Source organism: Elgaria multicarinata, chromosome 3 (assembly GCF_023053635.1).
Source record: "Elgaria multicarinata webbii isolate HBS135686 ecotype San Diego chromosome 3, rElgMul1.1.pri, whole genome shotgun sequence".
Lineage (NCBI taxonomy): Eukaryota > Metazoa > Chordata > Lepidosauria > Squamata > Anguidae > Elgaria > Elgaria multicarinata.
This window is the reverse complement of record NC_086173.1, coordinates 156658225-156683061: the sequence shown is the minus strand read 5'-3', so window position 1 is coordinate 156683061 and position 24837 is coordinate 156658225. Positions and strand designations below refer to the sequence as shown.

At 46.1% G+C, this 24837-nt stretch overlaps 3 protein-coding genes across 3 annotated transcripts; all 3 read left to right on the top strand.

Annotated features, from left to right (window-relative positions):
- Positions 1-391: 391 nt before the first annotated feature.
- LOC134396233 (zinc finger and SCAN domain-containing protein 9-like) lies at positions 392-9912 on the top strand. The gene is made up of 5 exons (XM_063122653.1): positions 392-455; positions 2814-3134; positions 5373-6034; positions 6849-6942; positions 8262-9912. Exons 2-5 carry the CDS (start codon positions 2858-2860, stop codon positions 8453-8455), a joined length of 1227 nt encoding a protein of 408 aa, XP_062978723.1. The 5' UTR covers positions 392-455; positions 2814-2857; the 3' UTR covers positions 8456-9912.
- An 8972-nt stretch (positions 9913-18884) lies between these two features.
- Positions 18885-19580, top strand: LOC134395613 (zinc finger protein 232-like). Its single transcript, XM_063121772.1, has one exon. It carries the CDS (start codon positions 18900-18902, stop codon positions 19578-19580), a length of 681 nt encoding a protein of 226 aa, XP_062977842.1. The 5' UTR covers positions 18885-18899.
- Positions 19581-20444: 864 nt separating this feature from the next.
- Positions 20445-22774, top strand: LOC134396243 (zinc finger protein 664-like). Its single transcript, XM_063122664.1, has 2 exons — positions 20445-20637; positions 21799-22774. The coding sequence occupies exons 1-2, from the start codon at positions 20484-20486 to the stop codon at positions 22746-22748; spliced, it is 1104 nt and encodes a 367-aa protein (XP_062978734.1). The 5' UTR covers positions 20445-20483; the 3' UTR covers positions 22749-22774.
- Positions 22775-24837: the final 2063 nt, after the last annotated feature.

The window sequence follows — 24837 nt, the reverse complement described above, 5'->3', positions numbered from 1 at the left end:
GCAGTATTTCGGACTCCAACATACACACCCATTAGCCTGCCAGTATAGCCATGCAGCTGGCACAGCATTTCGGACTACAATTCCCCCATAAGCCCGCCAGTATGGCCAATGGTCAGGAATGCCTGGACTTGTAGTCCAAGGAACCAGGTGGAGGGGGTGGTGGAAAGCTCACTTCATGGCAGCCTTCTTCAACCTGATGCCCTCCAGATGTTTTGGACTACAACCCCATCAGCCCACCAGTATGACCAATGGTCAGGAATGCCTGGCCTTATAGTCCAAAACATCTGGAGTGCACCAAGTTGGCGAGTTTTCTCCCAGCTTCCTGTCTTTGCGAGCTGGCTATTTGTAGCCAGTAGATGGCGGGCGCGGGGCCTTTGTTTGGTCTTGCTACGCCGATGACTCGGAGGAGGAAGGAGCTGCAGACAGATAGGCGAGGGGGCTCAGCGAAAAAGAAGGTACGGGGGGCTGGGCTGGGCTGGGCTGCGGAGTGGGTCGGGGAGTCGAGGCAAGGTGGAAGCGGCAGCCGCCTCTGGAGAGCCAGGGAGAGTGTGGAGAGAGGCCCAGGGGAAGGACGGAGAGATGAGGTCGGGGGCAGAAGCAATAGGATGGGGGACGCTGGAGCAGAACAAGCTGGGTGCATTTTAGGCAAGGCAGAAAAGGAAGCCCCCTCCGCTGCTCAGGACGGCGGGGCCTCAGCAACAGCAGCGCCTCAACTGGCTCCTCTCCTCCTTCCCTCCAGAGGTGGGTGCAGCAGCCCCCAAAAGCCGGTCTGGTTTGCCAGGGCTGCTGCTGGCGCCCGCCATTTTAAACTCTCCACAAAACCTCCCCCCCACCCCACCCCAACGTCGTCCATACATTGGGGGGACCCCAGAGGCGCTGTGGGGGGATTTAAAATGGCTGCAGCTGCTCGGGGCGCCAGGGTCTGGGGGGACAAAGGAGTGCTGAGACAGGGACTCATCACCAGCCAGGCCCCTGGAGCCGTAGCGGGCATTTTGAGGTTGGCTGCAGGCTCCTTAGTGCAGCCTTTGCCAAGTTGGTGCCCTCCAGATGTTTTGGGCTTCCAATTTCCAGAAGCCCCTGTCAGGAATGCTAGGAGCTGACGTCCAAAACATCTGGAGATCTGCTTTCTACCCGTGAAAATGGGGGAGACGAAATGAGGAAGATGGAAAGGGAAGGAGGGAGGTGGAAACTTGTGGTCCAAAATATCTAAAGGGCGCAAAAAATCTGGTCTCCTCCAGATGTTTTGGATGACAGCTTTCCTCATCCCTGACCATTCGCCATAGTGGCTGGGCCTGATGAAATGTGTGGCGGGGTCTTTTCTGTAGCGGGCCCCCACCCTCTGGAAAACCCTCCCCCAGTGCGAGAGGCGAAAAATATAATATATTTATGAACCATTTCTGCTTGCTGCTGTTTGATAATGTTTTATCTTTTTGTGGGTATTATTTATAAAAAAAAAGTGGCAGTTTTTTTTTAAATTATTATTATTATTATTATTATTATTATTATTATTATTATTACTATTATTATGGATTTCTTAGCCACCTTTCAAGATTATAGTCTTCCCAAGGTTTGCAGTACAAAACAGTAACATTCAATATCAACAAACTATAAAGCCACCATAAATATAGTCATTTTTAAAATAAGCCAGTTAAAATTACACAAAGTATAATAGAGAGACAGTGTGGTATAGTGGCTAGAGTGTTGGACTGGGAGTCGGGAGATCCGGGTTCTAGTCCCCACTTGGCCATGGAAGCTCACTGGGTGACTTTGGGCCTGTCACAGACTCTCAGCCCAACCTACCTCACAAGGTTGTTGTGAGGATAAAATGGAGAGGAGGATTATTATGTATGCCTCCTTGGAGGAAAAATGGTGGGATATAAATTTAATAAATAAATAAATATGTAAAATACAATTTAAGTACAAAAGTGATAAATATGTGAGCTACAGCCTTACCCCCACCTCAATCTATCTGTTCAGTTTGGACAGTGGCCGACAAGGATTGCTTCCTGGAGACCATAGGAGCTAAGTGCACAGAGTTGATATGTAAAAATTGCCATATTTTCCTGTTAGACACTCCATAGCAAATTTTACTTTTGGGATTTTGGGGCCTTGCATAATACGTGACGTGCTCTCGTTAGACCTGTGTACAAACTTGCACACATTCTAATGAGACTCGTTAGACCTGTGTACAAACTTGCACACGTTCTAATGAGACCTACACACCTGATTATAAGGAATCTTTAGACACTGGCAACAGAGCGTCTGTGGCTAAGTAAGGTGATTCTTACCCAAAGAAAACACAATTTAAGTACAAAAGAAATAAATACATGATTGATCTCAGCCCTATTCCTGGGCCTTTGTCCCATCTCTGGAGGAAATGCGGGATGAAGATGCCTTGGTTTTTTGGCTGCCTCAGAAATTGGAGTCATTGCTCACAAGAGAGCTACTTTGTAACAATAGGTGAGGACAGATTGCAAGGAGAAGGTGAGTTAAAACAAGGAAAGAAGAGCCCAGGTTCAGGGGATACAGAAGGGAGATAGCAAAGGATGTGAGGAAAACCACAGCAGCTGAGAGGGAAAAAGTAAAGAGAGTTATCGAAAGAAGCAATTGTAATCCCCTTCACCCAGGTCAAGATTCCCAATGCTTTTTTCATGATAGTTTTAATCTGCAGAAATGTGCTTATCCCTGGCATAGAGATAAAATACGGGAGTCAGTTCACTTTCTCCACACGTGAAGTTGCAGTAAAACGTCTTGGACTCTGTAACCATGGCTCAGTGCGACATCTGAGCTGTGTTTTGCTTTCTGCCTTTTAGCTTTGCTCACGGACCCCCTGCTCCGCTCCATTGCAAGGAAGAATATGCCCAGGAAGCGTACCAGGAAATTGCTCTACACTTCGGAAGCCAAGCGCAAGCGTGAGGCCCGGGCCAAAGAAACCGAGGAACAGAGGAACACGAGGCGTGCTGCAGATGCTGCGAGGAAGGCCAAAAGGCGAGCGGCTGAAAGCCAGGAGGAAAGGCTAGGAAGGCTTGCGGCAGATTCTGTGAGGCGTGCGAGAAGGCGAGCCAGCCAAAGGCTGCAAGCGGAGAAGCCCCTAAAAAGTGCCACTGGGCCCAAGACAAGGCGACGGAATGAATGTGAGCAGGGCTGGACGTTGCCTTCATCATCATACATTTATTTATTTATTACCCACCTCACCCTCTGGATCAAGGCGGGGAACAACGCTAAATAAAATATAATACATACATGGGCTGAGGGTAGAGCTTTGTCCCACATAATAGAGTTATAAAAGAGAAATAAGACTGTACGAGTAGGACCTGCAACAAAATGTTGCAGGGTGCAATACCGCAGTTCAGCATTCTAGCCACTCTGTCGCAATTCTCCCCCCCCCCCCCCCGGCCCACTTTGTCTCACCACCACCAATACTCAGCTAGCATTCCGTGCCCCACTGAGCATGCTCAGTCCTCACTGGGTTGTTTGGGGGCTTCTCCCCATTAGGGCTTCCTCCCCCTTCTAAATAGTGTTTGTACTTTTGCAAAATGTAGGGTTCCACCAATCCTATCAATAGCTCCCTCGTGTGCACAGATGGTGCTGTTGTTGTTATTATTATTATTATTATTTATTGCATTTATATACTGCCCCATAGCTGAAGCTCTCTGGGCGGGTCACATAAGATAAAACATTTAAAAACAATATACAAAAATTAAAAACCATAAAAACATACAAAATTCACATACATTTATAACCGTTATATCAACTTTAGAAATGATGAACCCAAAATAACCCAGACCCAGGTTCATTACATATTGCTAAATGCCTGGGAGAAAAGTCTTGACCTGGCGCCGAAAAGATGACAATGTCGGTGCCAGGCAGGCCTCGTCAGGGAGATTTGCCACAGTTGGGGAGCCACCACAGAGAAGGCCCTCTCTCTTGTTGCCACTCTCCGAGCTTTCCTCAGAGTAGGCATTCTGTTGTTGGCTACATATGCAACAATACTCACAGCCTGAACAATTCAATTGAGGGAATAATCTTAACACAAATGCTCCCAATTTAAACAGGTTTTCTTGAAACAGCCCTCTATTTTGGGCTGCGTTAATAGAAGTATAGCCTCCGAATTGCTCGAGGTACTGGTTCCCCTCTATTCAGAACTGGTTAGGCCTCACCTTGAGCACTGCATCCAGTTCTGGGCACCACACTTCAAAAAGGATGCAGACAAGCTGGAATGTGTTCAGAAGGCAGCAATGAGGATGATCGAGTCTGGAAACAAAGCCCTATTAGGAGAGACTGAAAGAATTAGGCATGTTTAGCCTTGAGAAGAGAAGGCTGACGGATGACATGATAGCACTTTTCAAATACTTGAATGAATCGTAGAATCATAGAGTTGGAAGGTGCCTCTAAGGCCATCGAGTCCAACCCCCTGCTCAATGCAGGAATCCACCTTAAAGAATCGCTGACAGATGGTTGTCCAGCTGCCTCTTGAAGGCCTTTAGGGTGGGAGAGCCCACAACCTCCCTAGGTCATTGGTTCCATTGTCGTACTGCTCTAACCATCAGGAAGTTTTTCCTGATGTCCAACTGGAATCTGGCTTCCTATAACTTGAGCCCATTATCCCGTGTCCTGCACCCTGGGAGGATCAAGAAGAGATCTTCGCCCTCCTCTGTGTGACAACCTTTCAACCTTGAGGTTACCAATGCCTGTACCAGTGTTGTCTTTTCATTTGTATCCTGAAGTGCTACACTCCAAAGAGTTTTAGTACAACCTCGTCTGCCATTTCCTTCCTCGGCAGAGGCCCAAAAGTATATGCCAGTCTTCACCCCCAGGAGTAACTCTGCACGCAGTGAAAGAAATTTCCCGTCATTGTGGGTCATATTAGCCATTCTAAGACGGAACACCAACTAAATGTGTGACTGGTAGGAAAGTGCAAGGCAATGCGAAAGAGCTGAAGAGGAAAGGCTTCTAGATTTTTCTGTTAAGTTTTATTATGGTTTTGCATTTGATGGCTTTAAATTTATTTATTTATTATTTTATTACATTTTTATACCGCCCAATAGCCGAAGCTCTCTGGGCGGTTCACAAAAATTAAAACCATAATAAAACAAACAACCAATTTTGTCAACTGCCCAGAGAGCTTTGGTTATTGGGTGGTGTAGGAAAGGAAAGGAACCTCTCATGCAAGCACTGAGTCATTACTGACTCTAATAAATAAAAATTTGTGAGAACTAGTCCTCAGTCTAGTTGATGGTGGCAATGAAGCCCGCTGCTGTTTTGAGGGAGCTTTCAAAAGACACCGTAATATTGCTAGGGGAAGAGAGAGGGATTAATGCTGGTTCATTTACATCACTTTGCCACTGATGGATGCTAAATTTCCTTTCCAGCCGAGGAGCTGCAACTGGCCATAAGAACAGAGGAGCAGGGCCCAACAGGAGGTGAACCAGAGCTGAGGACAGAGGGACGGAGAGGAGACGCTCCATTTCTCCAAGCAGGGACCAGCAGGGAGTTGCTCATTGGGGCAGCATCACAACAAATTAAGCAGGAACCCAGTGAGGGGCTCTGGGAAGGCCAGAGGCAGGAGTCCCCGACAGCAACGCAGGCCTCTCAGTCGGGAGGGAGGCAACCAATGACAAGCGAAGGTACAAATGGGCATGAGGCCTTCAAGAAAAGGGATGATGTCAGCTCTCATCGGGTGTATCAAGAAACCTGCGAGGCCCAGGGCGGTGCCGTAAAAGTGAGGGATAATAGAACAGTCAGTTTGGACTTCTGGCGGCAGCACTTCAGGCACTTGTTTTACCAGGAGGCCGAAGGGCCCGAGGACACTTGTAGGCATCTCCAGGAACTTTGCTGCCTATGGCTAAAGCCGGAGAGGAACACCAAGGAGCGGATGCTGGAGCTGCTGGTTTTGGAGCAGTTCCTGGCCAACCTACCACAGGAAATGCAGAGCTGGGTGAGGAAAGGTGGTCCAGATGCCTGTGTCGAAGCAGTGGCCCTGGCAGAAGAGTTCCTCATGAGGCAACATGAACCTGAGAAGCAGAAACAAAAGGTGAGGGTAAATTATTGGGCCAAATGATCACCCATGGACATATTCAGGTTGAAAAGGGAAGGGGGGTGGGTAAAATTCCTTTCCCCACTGAGCTGTGGGGAAAGGAAATAAGGGGGGGGGGTGTCAAGCGCCTGGTGATTTAACCAGCGGCTAGGGCTCGTCCTTACCCCTGAGTAAGCAACCTTACCCAAATAGGTAAATGGGACTTTTCTCTCCTACCTGGGAGTAGGGGGTCTATTCTACTCATCGAAATCACCCAAGGGTGGCATTTTGGGAAAGGGAAATGAGGGATCTTGGAAGAAGGACAGGAGAGAAGAGATGGGCGAAGGGAGTAGTGGGAAATTTTTCCATAACAGTTATGGAAGCTCTCTAAGGAAGCTCGCCTGGCACCAACACTCATCTTTTCAGGACCAGGCAAAAACATGCTTCTATTCTTTTTAGACCCTAGTTACACTCCACTTGTTATCGGCTGCTTTTGTAGTATTCGTTCTGTGATGGCCCCATGGTCATCTCGTCTTTTCGGCGCCAGGCAAAAGCATGCATCTTTTCTTTTTACGCTCCACTTGTTATCGGCTGCTTTTGTAGTATTCGTTCTGTGTGGGGACGGAGATTTTTGTGTATTGTGGATGGACGCTTTTCATACATTGTTTTTAGATTATATTATTCTTGTTTGCATTATTGTGCGGGTTATGGTTTATATTGATTTTGAGTTTTTTCCCCCTGCTATGTGTTCTGAATTTGTGTGTAAGTAATTTAGAGTCTATTTATTTAATTAATTAATGAGTTAATAATCCAGGCACCAATGCTATTGTAGGAAGCCTTTGGGGACGTCTCCTCCTCAGAACAGGATCCTTCGGATATTGCAAAAATGCAGCTCTCCAAGGAAACCGAGAAGGCCAGCGTCTTTGGTAAAGATTTGTCTGCCTGAATGGATGGATGTTAAGGATTTCCACTTGTCGCAAAGTGTAACCTGGAGGTGCTTCATAACAGCATTCTGGCCATGCATTGCAAGGGATTTATGGAACTCCATGCTGCATGATGTGATTATGGCCGCCGGTTTAGATTTATTTTATTATTACATTGATATCCCACAAGGAGCCCAAGGTGGTGTACGTGGTTTTCTTCCTCTCTGTTTTTATACTCACAGCAACCCTGTGAGGTAGTTTAGGCTGAGAATCAGTGACTGGGCCAAAGTGAACAAGTGAGCTTCATGGCCAAGTGGGGACTAGAACCTGGATCTCCTAAGTTCCTGTCTGACACTCTAACCACTACACTGGCTCTCAGATGACTTTTAAAGAGGATTCGACAAAATAGTAGAGAAGGGTATTACCCACTATTAGCTAAGATGATTTAGTGGAACATCCATGTTCAGAGTCACTACACCTCCGAATCCAGTTGTGGGGGAGCAACAGTGGGAGAGGCTATTTCCTTCATGTCCTACCTGTGGGCTTCCCAGATGCTTCTGACTGGTTTCTGAAGGAAGCAGAATACCAGACAAGATGAACATTTGGTCTGATCCAGCAGGGCTCCTCTTATGTTCTTAACAGGTTGAACATATAAATCCATGCTTTTTCTGAGCTTATCCAGACATTCTGTATCATCCCTTACACCAGCCTTCCTCAACCTGGGGCGCTCCAGATGTGTTGGACTGCATCTCCCAGAATGCCCCAGCCAGCTGGCTGGGGCATTCTGGGAGATGCAGTCCAACACATCTGGAGCGCCCCAGGTTGAGGAAGGCTGCCTTACACCAATCACAGTTCTTCCCACCAGTCCTAAAAGGCAGTTTTGCAACTTTTATTTTTCGATAGGTGAGAAATGTGTATGCAAATAAAGTAACAAGAGAACAGCAAGAGGGGAAGGCATATTTGTGCCACAAAACAGAAGAGAGAAAATTGAGTGCCTGAACTTAATTTTTAAAAATTCTGCCCAAAGACAGAATAAAAATAAATAAATTTAGGCACACGAGAACTTTTACTCTTCTGTTCAGACCCTGTTCGGACGATATGCTAAGCGTTTTGAGCTAAACATTATGGCTTGGCGTCTCATGTGAATCATTCCTAACATGGTGGCTACATAAGTGTGGTTTAAACACACTCACTAACTATTTGCTGCAAAAAGGGTAGCGACCTAACATTGGCTTAGTGTGTTGTCTGAATAGGCCCACACACAATTGGTTTTTGGGGTTTGTTTGTTTGTTTAGACTCATATAATTCTCCATTTGTTCCAGTCAGTGATGGACAAATGAAGGAGGATGAGGAGGAGACTTTTCATCTTGAAAAAATAGAACAAGTCGATGCCAGTGGAATATTATTAGACGAAAGAAAAACTTTCCTGGCCCCACAAGCAAAAGAGAGCCCTAGAAACCAGCACGGAACAGAAAGTTACCAAGAACAAATCCAACCAGGTCTGACAGGAGAATAAGCCTGACTTTATGAGAAAGGCTAGTGAACCGACCCGGGTTCACATAGGTTGGAATAGCCCTTCATTTGATACTGAGAAGCCTTCAAGCAAACTTACGCAGCTGTGAGAACTGGACAAGTTGTGCCCACCTCGTCTGAGTGAAGCCACGCCCACTGACACGCCTAGACATGGCCCCTGCCATGGCTGCATTCGTATAGCCCACTGAACTAGGAATCTCTCCATTCCTTTCGCCTGAGAGGTGCGAGACTTTTTGAAAAAAAACTATAGCTGATTTTTTGCTTTTTTGGAATTGCTGGGAAGGCTATTCAGAAATCGCTAACGCACCTCTCTCAAAGCCATAGAAAATGTCTTTTTTGTATAATCTCAAGTGAAGAGCAAAAGAAAATGTCTAATGATGCATAATTAAGAATTTGAAGGTGCAGACAAGTAAGAAAAGTGTCTATTTAAGAGAAGGCACACCAAGTCATGAGCAAGTCCACTGTTAGTACCAAGAACTAATTGGAAATGGATAAGGCCGTTGAATCAATGCCCATCACTCAGGATCAAGGGTTACTTTAAAAATTAAGAGCTCAAAACTTTGTGTTTGGTAGCAATGTTTTTCTGAAGAGTGTTGGGTTACTTTATTTCTCAGGGTCAAGAACGTAATTAGAGGTTTGTTTATTACTTAAGGGTTGAGAATTAACGGACAATAAATATTGTATAATTTGTAAACACTGTAAAAGTCCTAATATACAGATGTTTAGAAAAAGTGTATACACTTCGGGTGAAATTCTTTGCATGTTTAGACAGAAAAAAATTCTACAACTCCCAGCATTCCCCAGCCATTCATGCTGGCTCATCAAAGCTGGAAGTTGAAGAACTTTTTTCTGTCTAAACATGCCTAGGATCGTGCCTTTCAGGTTTAAGTAGTACATTTTGAGTTGGGAGGGGTTTTTTCCGTCAGAGATAGGATTCAGAATAAATCTTACCTAGCCTGAAATAAGTATGTTTAACTTTAGTTCTTTTTGTATGTTTTAAACATTGGAATTTTTTAAGGAATTCAAACCGAGTCAGATGTATGGGATAGCAAACAATGAAATTATGGTCTAGAAAGTGTATAAATATGCTCTGATGCTTAGACTACCGTGTTTTTTGTATTTTATGCATGTATTTTATTGTATGTTGGGGTTTTTAATATTATTGTGATGATATTTTCTACTGTGCTGGTCTATGACCGAAATAAACAAACTGTACTGTACTGCTCTGATGTTGTGGACATATCAGCTTCTTTTCCATCCAGAATCTCATCAAAACTGTGTAGTTGTCAGCTAAACAGCCTATTTAGAACCGTATAAGAAACTTGCTACACAGATTAAAGTTCTCCTCTTAAAAGATTTGAAATCTTTGATAACAGGAAATGTCAGGAAATACTGTCTCCTTTTAAACTATGATTTTGGAAAATTATGCATTTTTTATTGCTAAGGAATTATTGATTTAGTATACATGGTTGTATAGTAATGTCATGTTTTTTTGAGAATATAATTTAATAAAAATGGAAAATGGATTTAAGGAGTCTCCCCTGCCCCACTAATTCCTGTTAGTACAAAACCAGCATTGAATCCTGAGGCAATTTCTGGTGCACCCTTTATCTGAAGTGTACAAATCAGCTATTGGGTAGTTAACTGGCAGCCAAAGTCTTCCTAAATACAAGTACAAATTGAAGACAGGGGGTTGCCCCACAGTAGCAGGGAGAGGACACTGAACAACTATGTCCCGTGAAGTACTTCTTGGCAGAGTGGGGACTAGAACCCGGATCTCCTGAGTCCCAGTCCAACACTAAGCACTATCACCACAATTGATAGACAGGTACATATCCTTTTTGGCATTATAGATAGCAGAGGCTTACACGAAAGCACCTCCCAAAGTGAACTTCAGAGGTATAAAACAAAAAAGGAAGCTACCCAATGTGAGAAAGTCTGTGTCAGAATGTTGACTCCCTTCAGAATCAGAAAAATAAAATATATAAATGTTCATATTGTGAGGAACTTTTCCATGAGAGCTCACGCTTCATTATACATAAAAGAAGTTACCAGGAAAGAAACAAAATAGTTGTTCACCGTGTGGCAAAAGCTTTGCTCAGGAAACACAAGAGAGAAATGATGCAGGTGAAAAAGATTTGGCAAGAATTTTTAGCTTACAAGTTATAAAGTAGTACACATAAGTGAGAAATTATCACAGTGCAGGAGCTGGTGGCTTTCTTATTGCTCTGGTCTTCTGAGTGCGCACGAGTGAGACACAACATGTTTGTATTGTGGCAAAAACTCGGAACATAGAGCCTTATGTGGGCCAAACAACACAACCAATGCACAAAAAAAGAGGTATCACAGGCTCTGCGGAACCCAAAGTTTGCAGAAGTACCAAAAATGGAAGGAAGAAAAAAAAACCCAAACAACCCAATGAAAATTGAGCAAGCCCAGTGGCTGTGGGCTATTCGAGGTAGAGGACATCAGAAAATGACTGGAAGTGGAATGGAGTATCCTATAAAAGGGCTTGGCTGGGATCCTGAAGAACATGCCCTCCTGCAACATTTTGTTGCAGGTCCCACTTGTTTGTTATATTTTCATCTTGCCCACCAAGAAGCTCAAAGTAACACATAATTTTCTCTCCCCAATTTATCCTCGCAACAACCCTGGGAGGTAGGTTAGGCTGAGAGATTGTGAGTGTCCCCCAAGGTCACCATAAATAAATGCAACCTAATTGGTAACTCTTCAAAAGATGCCCCTCACTGCTTCTATTATTTCCTCCTGCTAAACTTTAGAATAAACTGTACGTTCTTTGGGGTAGAAAACTGTAAAGTGTCATAGCAGTGGTTCATTTATGGCATCTACGTCCCAACACTACGGCACCTGTGGGACCTCCAATGCCACCCTGCTCTCTTCAAAAAAATATTTTAATTTAAAAAAAAAGTGAAGAACATTAGGGCACCACGTTCTCCTGTTCCTGATCTGGCAGATGAACAGCTCTTTAATGAGAAGGACAAGAAGGAAAGAGTTGCTTCCTGGCTCCACCCAAACTTCTTCCCTCCACACAGACCTTTTCCCTATGCTCCCTCTCTGTCTCTCCACTCCCAGCCTCTCTAACTTGCTATTTCATAGAAACATAGAATAGTAGAGTTGGAAGGGGCCTATAAGGCCATCGAGTCCAACCCCCTACTCAATGCAGGAATCCAGAATACCTGACAGATGGTTGTCCAGCTGCCTCTTGAAGGCCTCTAGTGTGGGAGAGCCCATGACCTCCCTAGGTAACTGGTTCCATTGTCATACTGCTCTAACAGTCAGGAAGTTTTTCCTGATGTCCAGCTGGAATCTGGCTTCCTGTAACTTGAGCCCGTTATTCCGTGTCCTGCACTCTGGGAGGATCGAGAAGAGATCCTGGCCCTCCTCTGTGTGACAACCTTTCAAGTATTTGAAGAGTGCTCTCATGTCTTCCCTCAATCTCTTCTTTTTCAAGCTAAACATGCCCAGTTGTTTCAGTCCCTCTTCATAGGGCTTTGTTTCCAGACCCCTGATCATCCTGATCGCCCTCCTCTGAACACGCTCCAGCTTTCCACTCAACCCCTTTCCTTGCTATTTCTTTCCCTTCCGCACTCTTAGCCTTTTTCTCTCCCTTCCTAGCCTCTAGCCTTGCCATTACTCCCCCCAACCCCAACCTCTTTTGACTAGCCAAGGCCCCACACCAACCATTAATGTGACTTGCGACATCTGCCATGGGAGCCATTTGGTGGTGGTGGTGGCCACAGCAGTTTCCCAAATTCTTAAGTGTGCTCAAGGGTGTAAAGGGATTATCGACCCCTGGCATATACTAGTTTTTAGGATCACCAGAGGAGGTGGTGTGAGGGAACCCCCTGTTCCTGGGCCTTTAAGAGGGATAGGATATGTTAAAATCAGGAGGTGAGGTTTTTTATGGCATGGGGATAAACATGCTCTTCTGATAGTCATTAGCAGCTAATGGCTAACAGTGAAAATCCTATTGAAGGGACAGCTAGGGTGGCCACCTCTCTCAAAATACTAGAACCTGGGGTCCATCCCAAGAAGCTGATTGGTGAGAGATTCCAGATAGATAAAAAGGACTTCTTCACACAGTTCAGATATAAACTATGGAACTCGCTGCCACAAGATGTGGTAATGGCCACCAATTTGGATGGCTTTAAAAGGGGGTTAGACAAATTCCTGGAGAGAAGGCTATCAAGGGCTACTAGTCCTGATAGCTATATGCTACCTCCAGTATGCCTATGTACACTAGTTGCTGGGGAACATGGGCAGGAGGGTGCTGCTGCACTTGTCTTCTGCTTGTGGTTTTCCTGTGGGGAGTTGGTTGGCCACTGTGTGAACAGAATGCTGGACTAGATGGACCCCTGGTAATTATGTTAATTGCCAAAAAGAGGAAATGCATGACCAAAAGAGAGGGCAAAAGGGGTTGCCAATTTGCAAATGCTAATTTTTAGTATATATGCAAATTTGGAACTGATTATAATTTAAATAGTATAGTACATATCACCATAGTGTGACCTCTGTGCCTGTCCCTAATGTCTGCTATCCAGCTGGTAACTGGTGATGGGCAACCAAATTCTTATGGCTCTTTTATCTTTTAACCAGAATTGGACTGGACAGGTACTTCAGATAGAGGAAGCCTTCACATAAAGGATGAATCCCGTTCCAGGTTTCAGTCAGAACTCCAGGATCTATCGATGGGGCAGAAGCACTTTGGATTGCTCCTTATAGAGTTCTGACTGAAATCCGGAGTGGATTGACCACCCCACTGGACACATGACTACACCTTGGGGGCACAATTTCAAAATTCGCAACCTTACTACCTTTTCATTAACAACAACAACCCTACACACACAAAATGACAGGCTGCATGTATCATAGATACCTGCATTGAGCAGAGGGTTGGACTCGATGATCTTGTAGACCCCTTCCAACTCTACTATTCTATGATTTTGTGGAATAAATCATTGAGATGTGGTGATGAGCAAAACCTCTCCTGCTAAATCTCTGCCTGTCACACAGAAACCCTGCCGTCCCTCTTGTGAAATCATTCAATGGGGATGGTAAGCCAGGTGCAGCTTTTCATAGAATCATAGAATAGCAGAGTTGGAAGGGGCCTACAAGGCCATCAAGTCCAACCCCCTGCTCAATGCAGGAATCCACCCTAAAGCATCCCTGACAGATGCTTGTCCAGCTGCCTCTTGAATGCCTCTAGTTTGGGAGAGCCCACAACCTCCCTAGGTAACTGATTCCATTGCCGTACTGCTCTAACAGTCAGGAAGTTTTTCCTGATGTCCAGCCAGAATCTGGCTTCCTTTAACTTGAGCCCGTTATTCCGTGTCCTGCACTCTGGGAGGATGGAGAAAAGATCCTGGCCCTCCTCTGTGTGACAACCTTTTAAGTATTTGAAGAGTGCTCTCAGGTCTCCCCTCAATCTTCTCTTCTCCAGGCTAAACATGCCCAGTTCTTTCAGTCTCTCTTCATAGGGCTTTGTTTCCAGACAACAACACCCCCCAACAAACATTAAAATACACAAACCAAAATACCCCCCCAAAGTGTCTCCCGAGGTCCCAAAGGGGTTAAACCCACTGAGTTCAGCTGCTCAGTGCTAGAAAGGAAATGTGTGTAGGGGGGGGACCCTCCCTCTTTGTATGGAAGCCGCCCCCCAGCCTTAGGAAATGCCATACAGAAGTGCCCGTGAAGCCACTTCCGGTGCCCTTCCTTCCCTCCCCTTCCTGGTGGGAATCTGACTTTTGAATTTCCTCTCCCAGCTTTAGCTGCATTCCTGGAGGCGCAGAAGATCCTTCCCCCAGGCCAGGCGGGGTGGCGCGCGCTGTTCTGCCTGCAGGGAGCGGTGAGGCTTCGGAAGCGCGTGTTTGGGGGGGTGTTTTGGGGTGGGGGGAGAGAGAGACAGACAGACAGCTCCAGGGGGATGCAGGAGAGGGAGGAGAGCCCTGGTTGCAAAAGAAGGGAGAAAAACACCCAAGGGACGGGGGTGAAGAGAGTGAGAGAAACCAGTTTACTTCAAAACGAACAACTCCTTTTCTTGGAATCTGCATTTGGACTTGGAGGTTCTGTTTAGCCATCGTGGCTATCTGATGTAATCAGTGGTGCAGTTAGGTAGGGCTGGCCTTTGGGGCTAACACCCAGGGCCCCACAGCCCAGACCAAAGGAGCCCATGGAGAGTGGCAGAGGATGACCGCAGCAGAGGCAAACTCCCGTTTTGTTCCCGAAGTCAGGATGGTGCTAGGACTGAAGTGAGTTTTTAAATGCAAAAACGGCGCGGGCTCAAAGTTGCTGCTGCTGTTTGTAAATGATCAGACTGTTTTGTTGCCCCTGTTCTAACATGCCAGGAATGTAGAAGTGGTTGGAAAGCGGAGAAGAGAAATGTGAGCGGTGTGTGCTTCACAACTGAAGTGACGCATACCACGGTCTAAAGGGATTCCTTGTACGACCATGAAATCCAAAGTTATAGGAATATAAAGCAGCTCTTTTCCGGGAAGCCTTCCTCAACTGGCCAGCCACGGTTGTTTTTTAAAAGGAATAATTCTAATAGCGTGTTTTATTCTTTTTAACTTTTATTGTTTTATCTCTTGGCATTCACTGCTCCAGAATCTGCTTAGAAGTGGAGTGGTAAACAAATGTTGTAAATAGAGAAATCAATCAATAAGAGCCATGCTGGACTAGACCAAGGATTCACCTAGTTCGGCATTCTGTTCACATAGTGGCCAACCAGCTGCCCCAATGGGAAACCCACAACCAGGACATGAGTGCAACAGCACCCTCCTGCCCATGTTCCCCAGCAACTGGTTTACATAGGCATAGTGCCTCTGATAGTGGAGGTAGCATTTAGCTATCAGGACTAGTAGCCATTGATAGCCTTCTCCTCCATGAATGCGTCCAGTCCAAAGTGGTGGCCATCACTACGTCTTGCAGTAGCGAATTCCATAGTTTAACTGTGCGCTCTCTAAAATTATCTAGCTGCACCACTGGTTGTAGATGCCTTTTATAGCTATGTGTCATTTTATACATTAAGATTGTTGATATGACTGACTTCTGGCTTCACTTTGGTTCAAGCCTGCTTGTCAGAAGTGCCAGCATCTGGAATCTGGGGAGAAAGGAGGACACCAGGAAAGCAGGGAGAGGGCTAGAACCTTTATACCTGATGTGCTAGCTTGCTATTTGCAGGGAAATCTCTCCTTTCTTCCTTGCTTTCTTTTACATGGGAAGAAATGGGATTCATCCCTGCCCTGCCCCACCACATACTACTTCTACATGGAACGCCTTGGACCCAGAATATTTGAAGCAGGGATGGGTAACTTGCATGAGATGATTTAGCATATAACTCCCAGCAACCCTTGTCAACATAGCCAATGGTGATACGAGCTATAGGCCAAAACAAGTGGAGGGCCAAACGTTGTCTAATGTTGATCTAAAGCAGCGGTTCTCAACCTGTGGGTCGGGACCCCTTTGGGGGTCGAACGACCCTTTCACAGGGGTCGCCTAAGACCATTGGAAAACACATATTTCCGATGGTCTTAGGAAACTGTATTGACTGAACTATGTCATGTATCATCTTTTGTATTATTAAAGCTATTGTTATGTATTATTTTCATTAGCAAACCATCCCATGACACTGGATCGTGTAGAGAAGAACGAAAATAATTTTATGGTTGGGGGTCACCACAACATGAGGAACTGTATTAAAGGGTCGCGGCATTAGGAAGGTTGAGAACCACTGATCTAAAGGAACATCCCATATGTAATTTCTGGATCTTTAGGTTATCTTTGGAGGTCCACTGAATGAACTTGGTGGGTGGTTACAAGAGACACGGCCTTCTCAGTTGTGGCACCCTGTTTATGGAATGCCCTCCCCAAGGAGCTTTGCCTGGCACCCATATTGACCGTGTTCTCAAAACAGTGGTTGAGTGTGGGCTGTTGTTGAACCGTGGGTTGTTTATTGAGCCGTGGGTTAGCACGTTGTCTGAACACAGGAAATTTTCCCCAGGATGGCTTGTTAACCATGCAGCGTGGCTTATTTTTCTCAAACAAGCCACCTTGAGAACCCATGGTTTGTTGTTGCGTTGTTCAGGGTGGTTAACAAGCCACCCTGCAGAAAATCTCCTGGGTTCAGACAACATGCTAAACCATGGTTCAACAACAATCCACACTCAACCACTGAGAGTGACTTATTAGCATGTTGTGTGAACAGTTAACTTTTTGGTGCGAAGGCATTCTTCTCAGGAATTTTAGATGTTTGTATTTGTTACTTTTAACTTGTTTTATTGAGTGAGTGGCCGGCACCCAGGGCCCTGCAAGGCCGAGTCGCCTCGGGGTGGGGCAAATCTCACCTCAGCTTCAGCACCGAAGCAATGCGAGCAATGCCTGAAGCACCCTGAGGTGAATTGAGGCCGTTTCTGGGGCTCTGAAATGGCCTCCAAGGCGAATCGGGGGGACGGGGACCATGCACAGCCCTACTTTTTTATTTTACCTCAGTGTGTAAAATTTGCCCACTCTGGTAGCCTTAGAGAATGCATCCTTGACCATTTCTATATACGGTATTTCTTCGATTCTAAGGTGCACTTTTCCCCCCATATAAACATCTCTAAAAATGGTGTGCGTCTTAGAATCGCGGGTGCGTTTATTATTTCTTAGACTCAAAGCTTTTTTTCTGTAGGTGGTACTGAAATTAGTGTGCGTCTTACAATCGATGGTGTCTTAGAATCGAAGAAATACAGTATTACAAATTGAAAATGTTTCTATTTTCCAAAGGCTTTGATGCGTTGAGGGTGGCCAGATGCAAAAGGTGACTGGGGTGCTGTACCTTTAATAGTTGTGTAGCAGAGGGAATTTCAGCAGGGGTGGCATATTTATTTACTGAAAATATTTCTATACTGCCTTTTAAGGCTGCATTCCCTCTCAAGACAACTATAATAAAATCTTCTAAACATATGATAAAATCCCCAAAACATAACATCTAAAACAAGCAGTAACAGAAGCAGCAAAAGTCATTTAAACAATAAAATTGAGCCAATTTCAAATCAACTAGCAAAAGACCAGCTCTTTAAAACTTGCGTAAAGACACACACAAGGAAGAGGCCAAGCAAATTCCCTGTGGCAGGGAGTTCCACAGTTATGGGGCCACCACTGAAAAGAAACTTGTCTTATGTGCTCACCAGCTGGATTGATCTTGCTGGTGGACTGGGGACCAGGGCCTCAGCTACCAAATTTAATAGCGGGATAGGCTTGTAGAGGTGTTGCTGAAATGCCCTCTTCTGTACAATTAATTATAGGGATAGGAGCCCTGTCCTCTTTTGCATCTGATCACCCTAAGGGATATTAATTATTGGTTGGCTTAGCTGATTTGCTTCTGTTTGTTTGTTTGTTTGACATTGTATTGTTTATTGTATTGATTAAATATGTATTTATTTATTACATTTTTATACCGCCCAATAGCCGACAATCTCTGGGCGGTTCACAAAAATTAAAACCATGAAGAGCATAAAAACAACCAACAAATTTAAAACACAAATACAAAATACAATATAAAAAGCACAACCAGAATAAAACCGCACCGCAAAAATTAATATAGGTTAAAATATGAGATTAAAACAGCAAAGTTTAAATTTAAGTTAAATTAGGTGTTAAAATACTGAGAAAATAAAAAGGTCTTCAGCTGGCGACGGAAAGAAAACAATGTAGGTGCCAAGCGAACCTCTCTGGGGAGCTTGTTCCACAGCCGGGGTGCCATAGCAGAGAAAGCATTTAAAAGATGTAACATTTCCCACCTCCCGAACCGCACAAGGGAGGGTTTTCCAGAGAGTGGGTGCTGCTACAGAGAAGGCCCACCACTGAGGTTCTTCATGGTGACATTCCGAGTTGGTAGATTTGAACCAAATTTGGTATGTAGGGAACTTATAACCAAGGTAGGAGATTTTATTTATTTTGAGGCGGAATACCACAGTGGGAATTAAGTTAATTTAAATCCAGCCTCTGTCATCTTTACAACAACCCTTTAAGGTAGTCTGCCCCGCTAACCCTATATTGCAAACGTACGTTGTCTAAGCTGAGCCAATGTTTGTTGTAGTCAAACTGAGCCAAATGTGGTTTGATCTGAGGACATCGTAGGTCACAATCTTCACCAATAAGGCATCTATAACCTATAACTTGTCTCTTGCTATTAGAAGACACCTCCCTCACTAGCTTGGGGCATCACTACCAAGTCCTGCTGGTTGACTACTAGAGATTCTCCTCTCCTCATCTGGAAATAAGCCTCTTCGACTGATTTAGAGGAAGCCCCCTTGAGGGGCGGGGAGCTTTTCCGACTTTGAGGGGAAACTGGAAGAGAAGAAGCCCCAACTTCCAAAATGGAGGAGCAGGCCACAACAGGCTCTAAAGCCCCAAGGGTTGCACATATGGGGAGCATTGGGGAAATTCTCATTGAGGCACCTCCACCTCATGTGAAACGGGAGCCGGTGGAAGGGCTGCAAGAGCTCTGGGAAGCCCAGTGGCAGGAGTTCCTGAGGACACTGCAAGCTCCTGACTTAGGATGGGGGAACCCTCAGACGTCTGGGGAGCCTACGCCATGGGAGGACGCCAAGGCTTTCCTGGCCTCCTTTGAGCAAGTGGCGTCAGCGTGCCGGTGGCCTCGGGACAAGTGGGTGACCCTCCTCCTGCCGGCCCTCAGTGGAGAGGCGGAGCAGGCCTTCAGCGGCCTCAGTGCCCCAGACAAGGGAGACTACGGGAAGGTGAAGGCGGCCATCTTGGAAGGGGAGGCCATCTTGCGGGAGAGGCAGCGCCAGCACTTCCGGCAGCTCCGCTATCGGGACACGGACGGGCCGAGGGGCGTTTACGGTCGGCTCCGGGAGCTTTGCCGCCAGTGGCTGAAAGTTGAGAAACACACGAAAGACGAGATTTTGGAGCTGCTGATCCTGGAGCAGTTCCTCAGCATCTTGCCGGCGGCCATGCAGAGCTGGGTTCGGGATCGCCAGCCGGACACCTGTGCCCAAGCGGTGGCCCTGGCGGAGGATTTCCTGCTGAGGCGGCCCGAGGCGGAGAAACCGGAACAAACGGTGAGGCTGCTTGGAGGGATATGATAGCCTTCCAGATGTTTTGGACTTCAACTCCAAACGTCCCTGACTCTTGCTGACTGGGGCTGATGGCAGTTAAAATTGAAAGCGTCTGGAGGGTACCAGGTTAGGGAAAGCAGGAACATGACATTTAATGACACAACGCTGAAGTGAATTTGTACAAAAAAGGTTTGTTTGTTTTTACATTCCTTTGACATTTGCAGCGTCCAAACACTCAGAATCCCCAGGAGATAAGCTCTTTGAAGGGATATTTTCAAGCCAGATTCTGTAGGCTAGAGAGTATCTGTTTGACTCTTTCAGACCAGGAATGGCTCACGGTTTATTGCCATCCTATGCTTGTCAGGGATAGAGTTGCCCACACATGAACTGATGGCGTTCTTCTCACGACAAACCTGTCTTGCGTTTTAAAAGTGGAGCTCTGCAACACAATGTCGCAGTGTGAAGTACTTCTGTTCAGATTTAACACCCTTTTTATTCCTGTCTCCCTTGTTTTTTTTTCTTTCCTCGCCGCAACGATGTCAGCATTCTGTGCTCACTGAGCATGCTCAGTTCTCATGCTGGCCATTTTAGGTGCCTCAGTTCTTTCCAGCTACCACTGCCTTTTTCTGGGGGAGATTTCACTGAAGAATTCTCAGAGCCTGGCTACTTTTGACATCGTGTAACCAGTGATTTGCCCAAGACCAAACTTTCAGAACGGTGGCAAAGATGGAGCCTGGCTAGGATCCAGGAGTCTTGGGTTCCACGATCCTATTTGAGCTCCTTGGCCCAGCCTTAGCTCTCTCCTGTGTTCCCTTTAAGACATTAACCTGAATGGGAAAGATAGCCTCACCCTCCTTTCTACCCCATTTGTTTCAGCGGGGAGTCAGGGCACAGTGAGCACAGACTCTGAGCCTCACTTGCAGTCCGTGAATGACCTCCTCACCGCTGTTTCAGGTGCCAGTGCCGTTTGCGGAGATGGCTGTGGATTCTTCTGAGGCAGACCAGGTTCTGCTGGTGGACTCCTGGACTGGGCAACTCTGCAGGGAATCCACGGAACAGCAGGACGAAGAGGCAAGATTGCTGAGTAAGAATCCACGATGCTCACGAGGCAGTTTTGCCTCCTGCTCCTTTTTCCTCTCGGTCAGTTGCGCCATTGCCTCTGTAATGCCGTCCACAGGAGTTGCCGTGTTAATCTGTTGCAGCAAAAAGGACAAAGAGTCTTGTGGTATTTTATTTTAGCATGAGCTTTTGTGGACTAGAATCCACTTTATCGGCTGCATGAAATGTTATTCTTATTGGCCATTTGTGAGGCGCTGCTTGTGATTCCAATGCTGCAGTCTAAGGCTCTTTAGCCCAGGGTTGGGCAGAAAGTGAATCTGCACATGTTTTGGACTTCAACTCCCAGCATTCCCAAGCATTGGCCATATTTGTAGGGGCTTCTGGGAATCATAGAATAGTAGAGTTGGAAGGGGCCTATAAGGCCATCAAGTCCAGCCCCCGCCCCCCACTCAGTGCAGGAATCCACCCTAAAGCATACCTGACAGATGGTTGTCCAGCTGCCTCTTGAAGGCCTCTAGTGTGGGAGAGCCCACGACCTCCTTAAGTATCTGGTTCCATTATCGTAGTGCTCTAACAGTCAGGAGGTTTTTCCTGATGTCCAGCCTGGAGAAGAGAAGATTGAGGGGAGACATGTTAGCACTCTTCAAATACTTAAAAGGTTGTCACACAGAGGAGGGCCAGGATCTCTTCTCGATCCTCCCAGAGTGCAGGACACGGAATAATGGGCTCAAGTGACAGGAAGCCAGATTCTGGCTGGACATCAGGAAAAACTTCCTGACTGTTAGAGCAGTACGACAATGGAACCAGTTACCTAGGGAGGTGGTGGGCTCTCCCATACTAGAGGCCTTCAAGAGGCAGCTGGACAACCATCTGTCAGGTATGCTTTAGGGTGGATTCTCCTGCATTGAGCAGGTGGTTGGACTCGATGGCCTTATAGGCCCTTCCAACTCTACTATTCTAGGATTCTAATTTCACCAAACACCCTTGGTTCTAGTACTATGAGGAAAGGAAAAAGATTTCTGTCCACAGCAGTTTTGCCTTACTGGGAATCTCTTGAGAAACATTACGGTAGTTATTGGGCAGATCAGGAATATAATTCTATAAATAAATAAACACTGACAATTTCCCAAGTGAAAAAATTGCTCCGGATCATCCCTGGATATGATTCTCTGTTTTATTCCTGTAGGTAACGAGCCAGTGTGGGAGAATGAGATGAATCCCATTCACCAGCAAGAGCCTGAGCCAGTGGAACTGAATGACACATCTCTGACAAGGGACAAGGATTTCCAATACTGTAAGAGGGGAGCAATATTTAGAAGTCAGCAGGAACAGATGAACAAACAGGGAAACAACTTTGAGAAGAGTGTGGACAGATCCGTTTTCTGTGTGGAAGATAGCCAAGAAGAGGGAAAATCTACAGAACAGCAAAGAACTCGGTACAGTGAGGCACAAAACACATCTTCTAACCAGGGAAGAAACTTTGGACAGAGTTCGGACCTTATGAAACATCAGATCATAGGTACACGAGAGAAACTGTACATGTCTTCATATTGTGGAAATAGCTTCAATCAGGCACAGGACCTTACTGCAAAGGAGAGAACCCATTCCGGACTGCGACACACGTATAAATGCTCCCACTGTGGGAAAAGCTTCAGTTGCATCTCAAGCTTTAAGGAACACCTGAGAATTCACACCGGAGAATCTCCGTATAGATGCTCCCACTGTGGCAAAACCATTGGCCATTCCTCAGTCTTACGGGAACACGTCAGAACGGACACGGGAGAGAAGCTGTACACCTGCTCTGACTGTGCGAAGAGCTTCAACCAAAAACGCTACCTGACGGTACACGAGAGGTTGCACAGAGGGGAGAACCCATACAAATGCGTCCACTGCGGGAAAAGCTTCCCCAAGAGGTCCAAACTTGTCATACACGAGAGGATCCACACGGGAGAGAATCCATTCGTGTGCTCGGAATGTGGGAAGGGCTTCAACCAGAAGGGGAACCTCATGACCCACATGCGCTTGCACACGGGGGAGAAGCCATACAAATGCGCCCATTGCGGGAAGCAATTCAGTCAGAAAGCGGGCCTCAGTGCCCACGAGAAAACCCACACAGGACGTAAAAGGGCTGTTTAACACAGGTGTAGAGATGCGAAGGCCTGGAAGAAGAACCAGAAAAAAAATGGCAGGGAAAACCCCAAAGGACAACACACTAAGACACGGTGGTTAAGCATTTTGAGCTAAACATTATGGCTCAGTGTGTGATGTGAACCATGACTTAGCATGTTGTGTGAACCAATCCTAACCATGGTGGCTACATAGGAAAGGAAAGGAACCTCTCGTGCAAGCACTGAGTCATTACTGACTCTTGGAGGGACGCCAGCTTTCGCTGACGTTTTCTTGGCAGGCCTTCTAGCGGGGTGGTTTGCCGTTGCCTTCCCCGGCCGTGATTACCTTTCCCCCTGCTAAATGGGTTCTCATTTTACCGACCTCGGGAGGATGGAAGGCTGAGTCGACCCGAGCCGGCTGCCTGAAACCAGCTTCCGCTGGGATCGAACTCAGGCCGTGGGGAGAGTTTCAGCTGCAGAAACTGCTGCTTTACCGCTCTGTGCCACACGAGGCTAGATGGTGGCTACTTAACCACTGCTTAAACATGCTCACTAACTACTTGCTGCAAAAGGCTTAGTGGCCTAACCATGGCTTATTTAGCGTGTCTGGTCCAAAATGAAAAAAACAAAATCCCTCCTTTTCCCCCCAGGGAGTTTTGAAAAGTTTTGTTCTGCTTCCCAGGTTCCCCCCCACCCCCCAAAGCTTTTACATCTCTACACAGGCTGCATAACTTGGACCTGGGACTATTGAAACAGAGGCTTTGTGCAGAACATGGAAAGCCAGAGTATGCTTTTCTTATCTTTTCTTTTACACACTTTGTGAACTGCTTTGAGATTTTTTTAAAAAAAAGAGAAAGAAAAGCCATGTACACACTTTCTGTCACAAACAAAAAAATATTACCTTTCTCTAGAAAACTACCTTTTTAACAAACACTTAAACACATTCCAAATCAAGTAGATTAACATAAACTTTACGCAACAGTAAAAAAAAAAAAAATCCACGGTGACGGAAGTTCACGGCCTTTGCTGCTCTGCAACAAATGGTGCCATTCCTGAAAAGGCCCTGCCTATTATAATAAACATCCACCAGACTTCAGACGGCATGCGTTGGCTACAGGAGGGAAGGGATTCAGTGGATGAAAATGGCCTTACTGCGCGAGAATGACCCGACAGAAGAGAACATCTCATATGAATGTTCTCCTTGTGGAAATTCAGGGCTGCTGGGTTCATAACTTCGGTCAGCCTGATTTAACGTCGAAGGGGAAGGCGTCATCTGTTATCTGCTTTTAGGACTGTGATAGATGTCCGTTCCTTGACTTGTGGCTGTGCTGTGGATCCACAACCATCCCTTTTAGGATAGATGTGCAAGTTAATCAAGTGAAATTGAGTCTCTTGGAGCAATCAGTTCTTCCTGTTTCGAGTGGAAGCCTTCTGCATAGACTGCTGATTGGCTGGCCTTTGTGGCAAACATGAAGTGGTCTTCTCCCTCTCTCCACCCAAAGTTTGGGTTTTTTAAAGCCCTCCACCGAATGGATTGGGAGTTTTCCAAGTGCTGACAAAATGTTTAAATCAGGAGGGCACCACCTTTTCATGTGATGCTGGGTCAGGGGCCGCACGCACATGTGCTCAATATGTACGCATGCACACACATGCCAACGACCCCGACTCAGGATCCCTGCAGTGGCAGGGAAACAGCGATTTGTATTGGGGAGGGGAGCGGAGAATACCGGCAGCGGGGAAACTGGTGGCAGGGAGAAATTCCAATGTGAGGGAAGGTTACAGCAGCTGGGATTGTTGAGCTTGGAAAAAAGGAGGCTGAGGGGAGACCTGACAGAGGTGTACAAAATTATGCCTGGTGTGGGGAATGTGGAGACGGAGACCTTTTTATCCCTCTCCCACAATACTAGAACCCAATGAGGGTCATTCCATGAAGCTAATTGGTGGGAGATTCAGGGCAGATATAAGGAAGGACTTCTTCACACAGTGCATAGTTCAGCTATGGAATTCACTACCATACAATGTGGTGATGGCCACCTATTTGGATGGCTTTAAAAGGGGGTTTGATACATTCCTGGAGGAGAAGGCTGTCAATGGCTACTAGCCCTGATGGCTATGTG

Excerpts from the sequence above, each read along its gene's own strand:
- LOC134396243 (XM_063122664.1), top strand. The coding sequence starts at position 20,484 with ATGACCTCCTCACCGCTGTTTCAGGTGCCAGTGCCGTTTGCGGAGATG. Across the intron at positions 20,638-21,798 it reads CGAAGAGGCAAGATTGCTGA|GTAACGAGCCAGTGTGGGAG; the intron begins GTAAGAATCCAC and ends TTATTCCTGTAG.
- LOC134395613 (XM_063121772.1), top strand. The coding sequence starts at position 18,900 with ATGGGGAGCATTGGGGAAATTCTCATTGAGGCACCTCCACCTCATGTG.
- LOC134396233 (XM_063122653.1), top strand. The coding sequence starts at position 2,858 with ATGCCCAGGAAGCGTACCAGGAAATTGCTCTACACTTCGGAAGCCAAG. Across the intron at positions 3,135-5,372 it reads GACAAGGCGACGGAATGAAT|CCGAGGAGCTGCAACTGGCC; the intron begins GTGAGCAGGGCT and ends TTTCCTTTCCAG. Across the intron at positions 6,035-6,848 it reads CTGAGAAGCAGAAACAAAAG|GAAGCCTTTGGGGACGTCTC; the intron begins GTGAGGGTAAAT and ends ATGCTATTGTAG.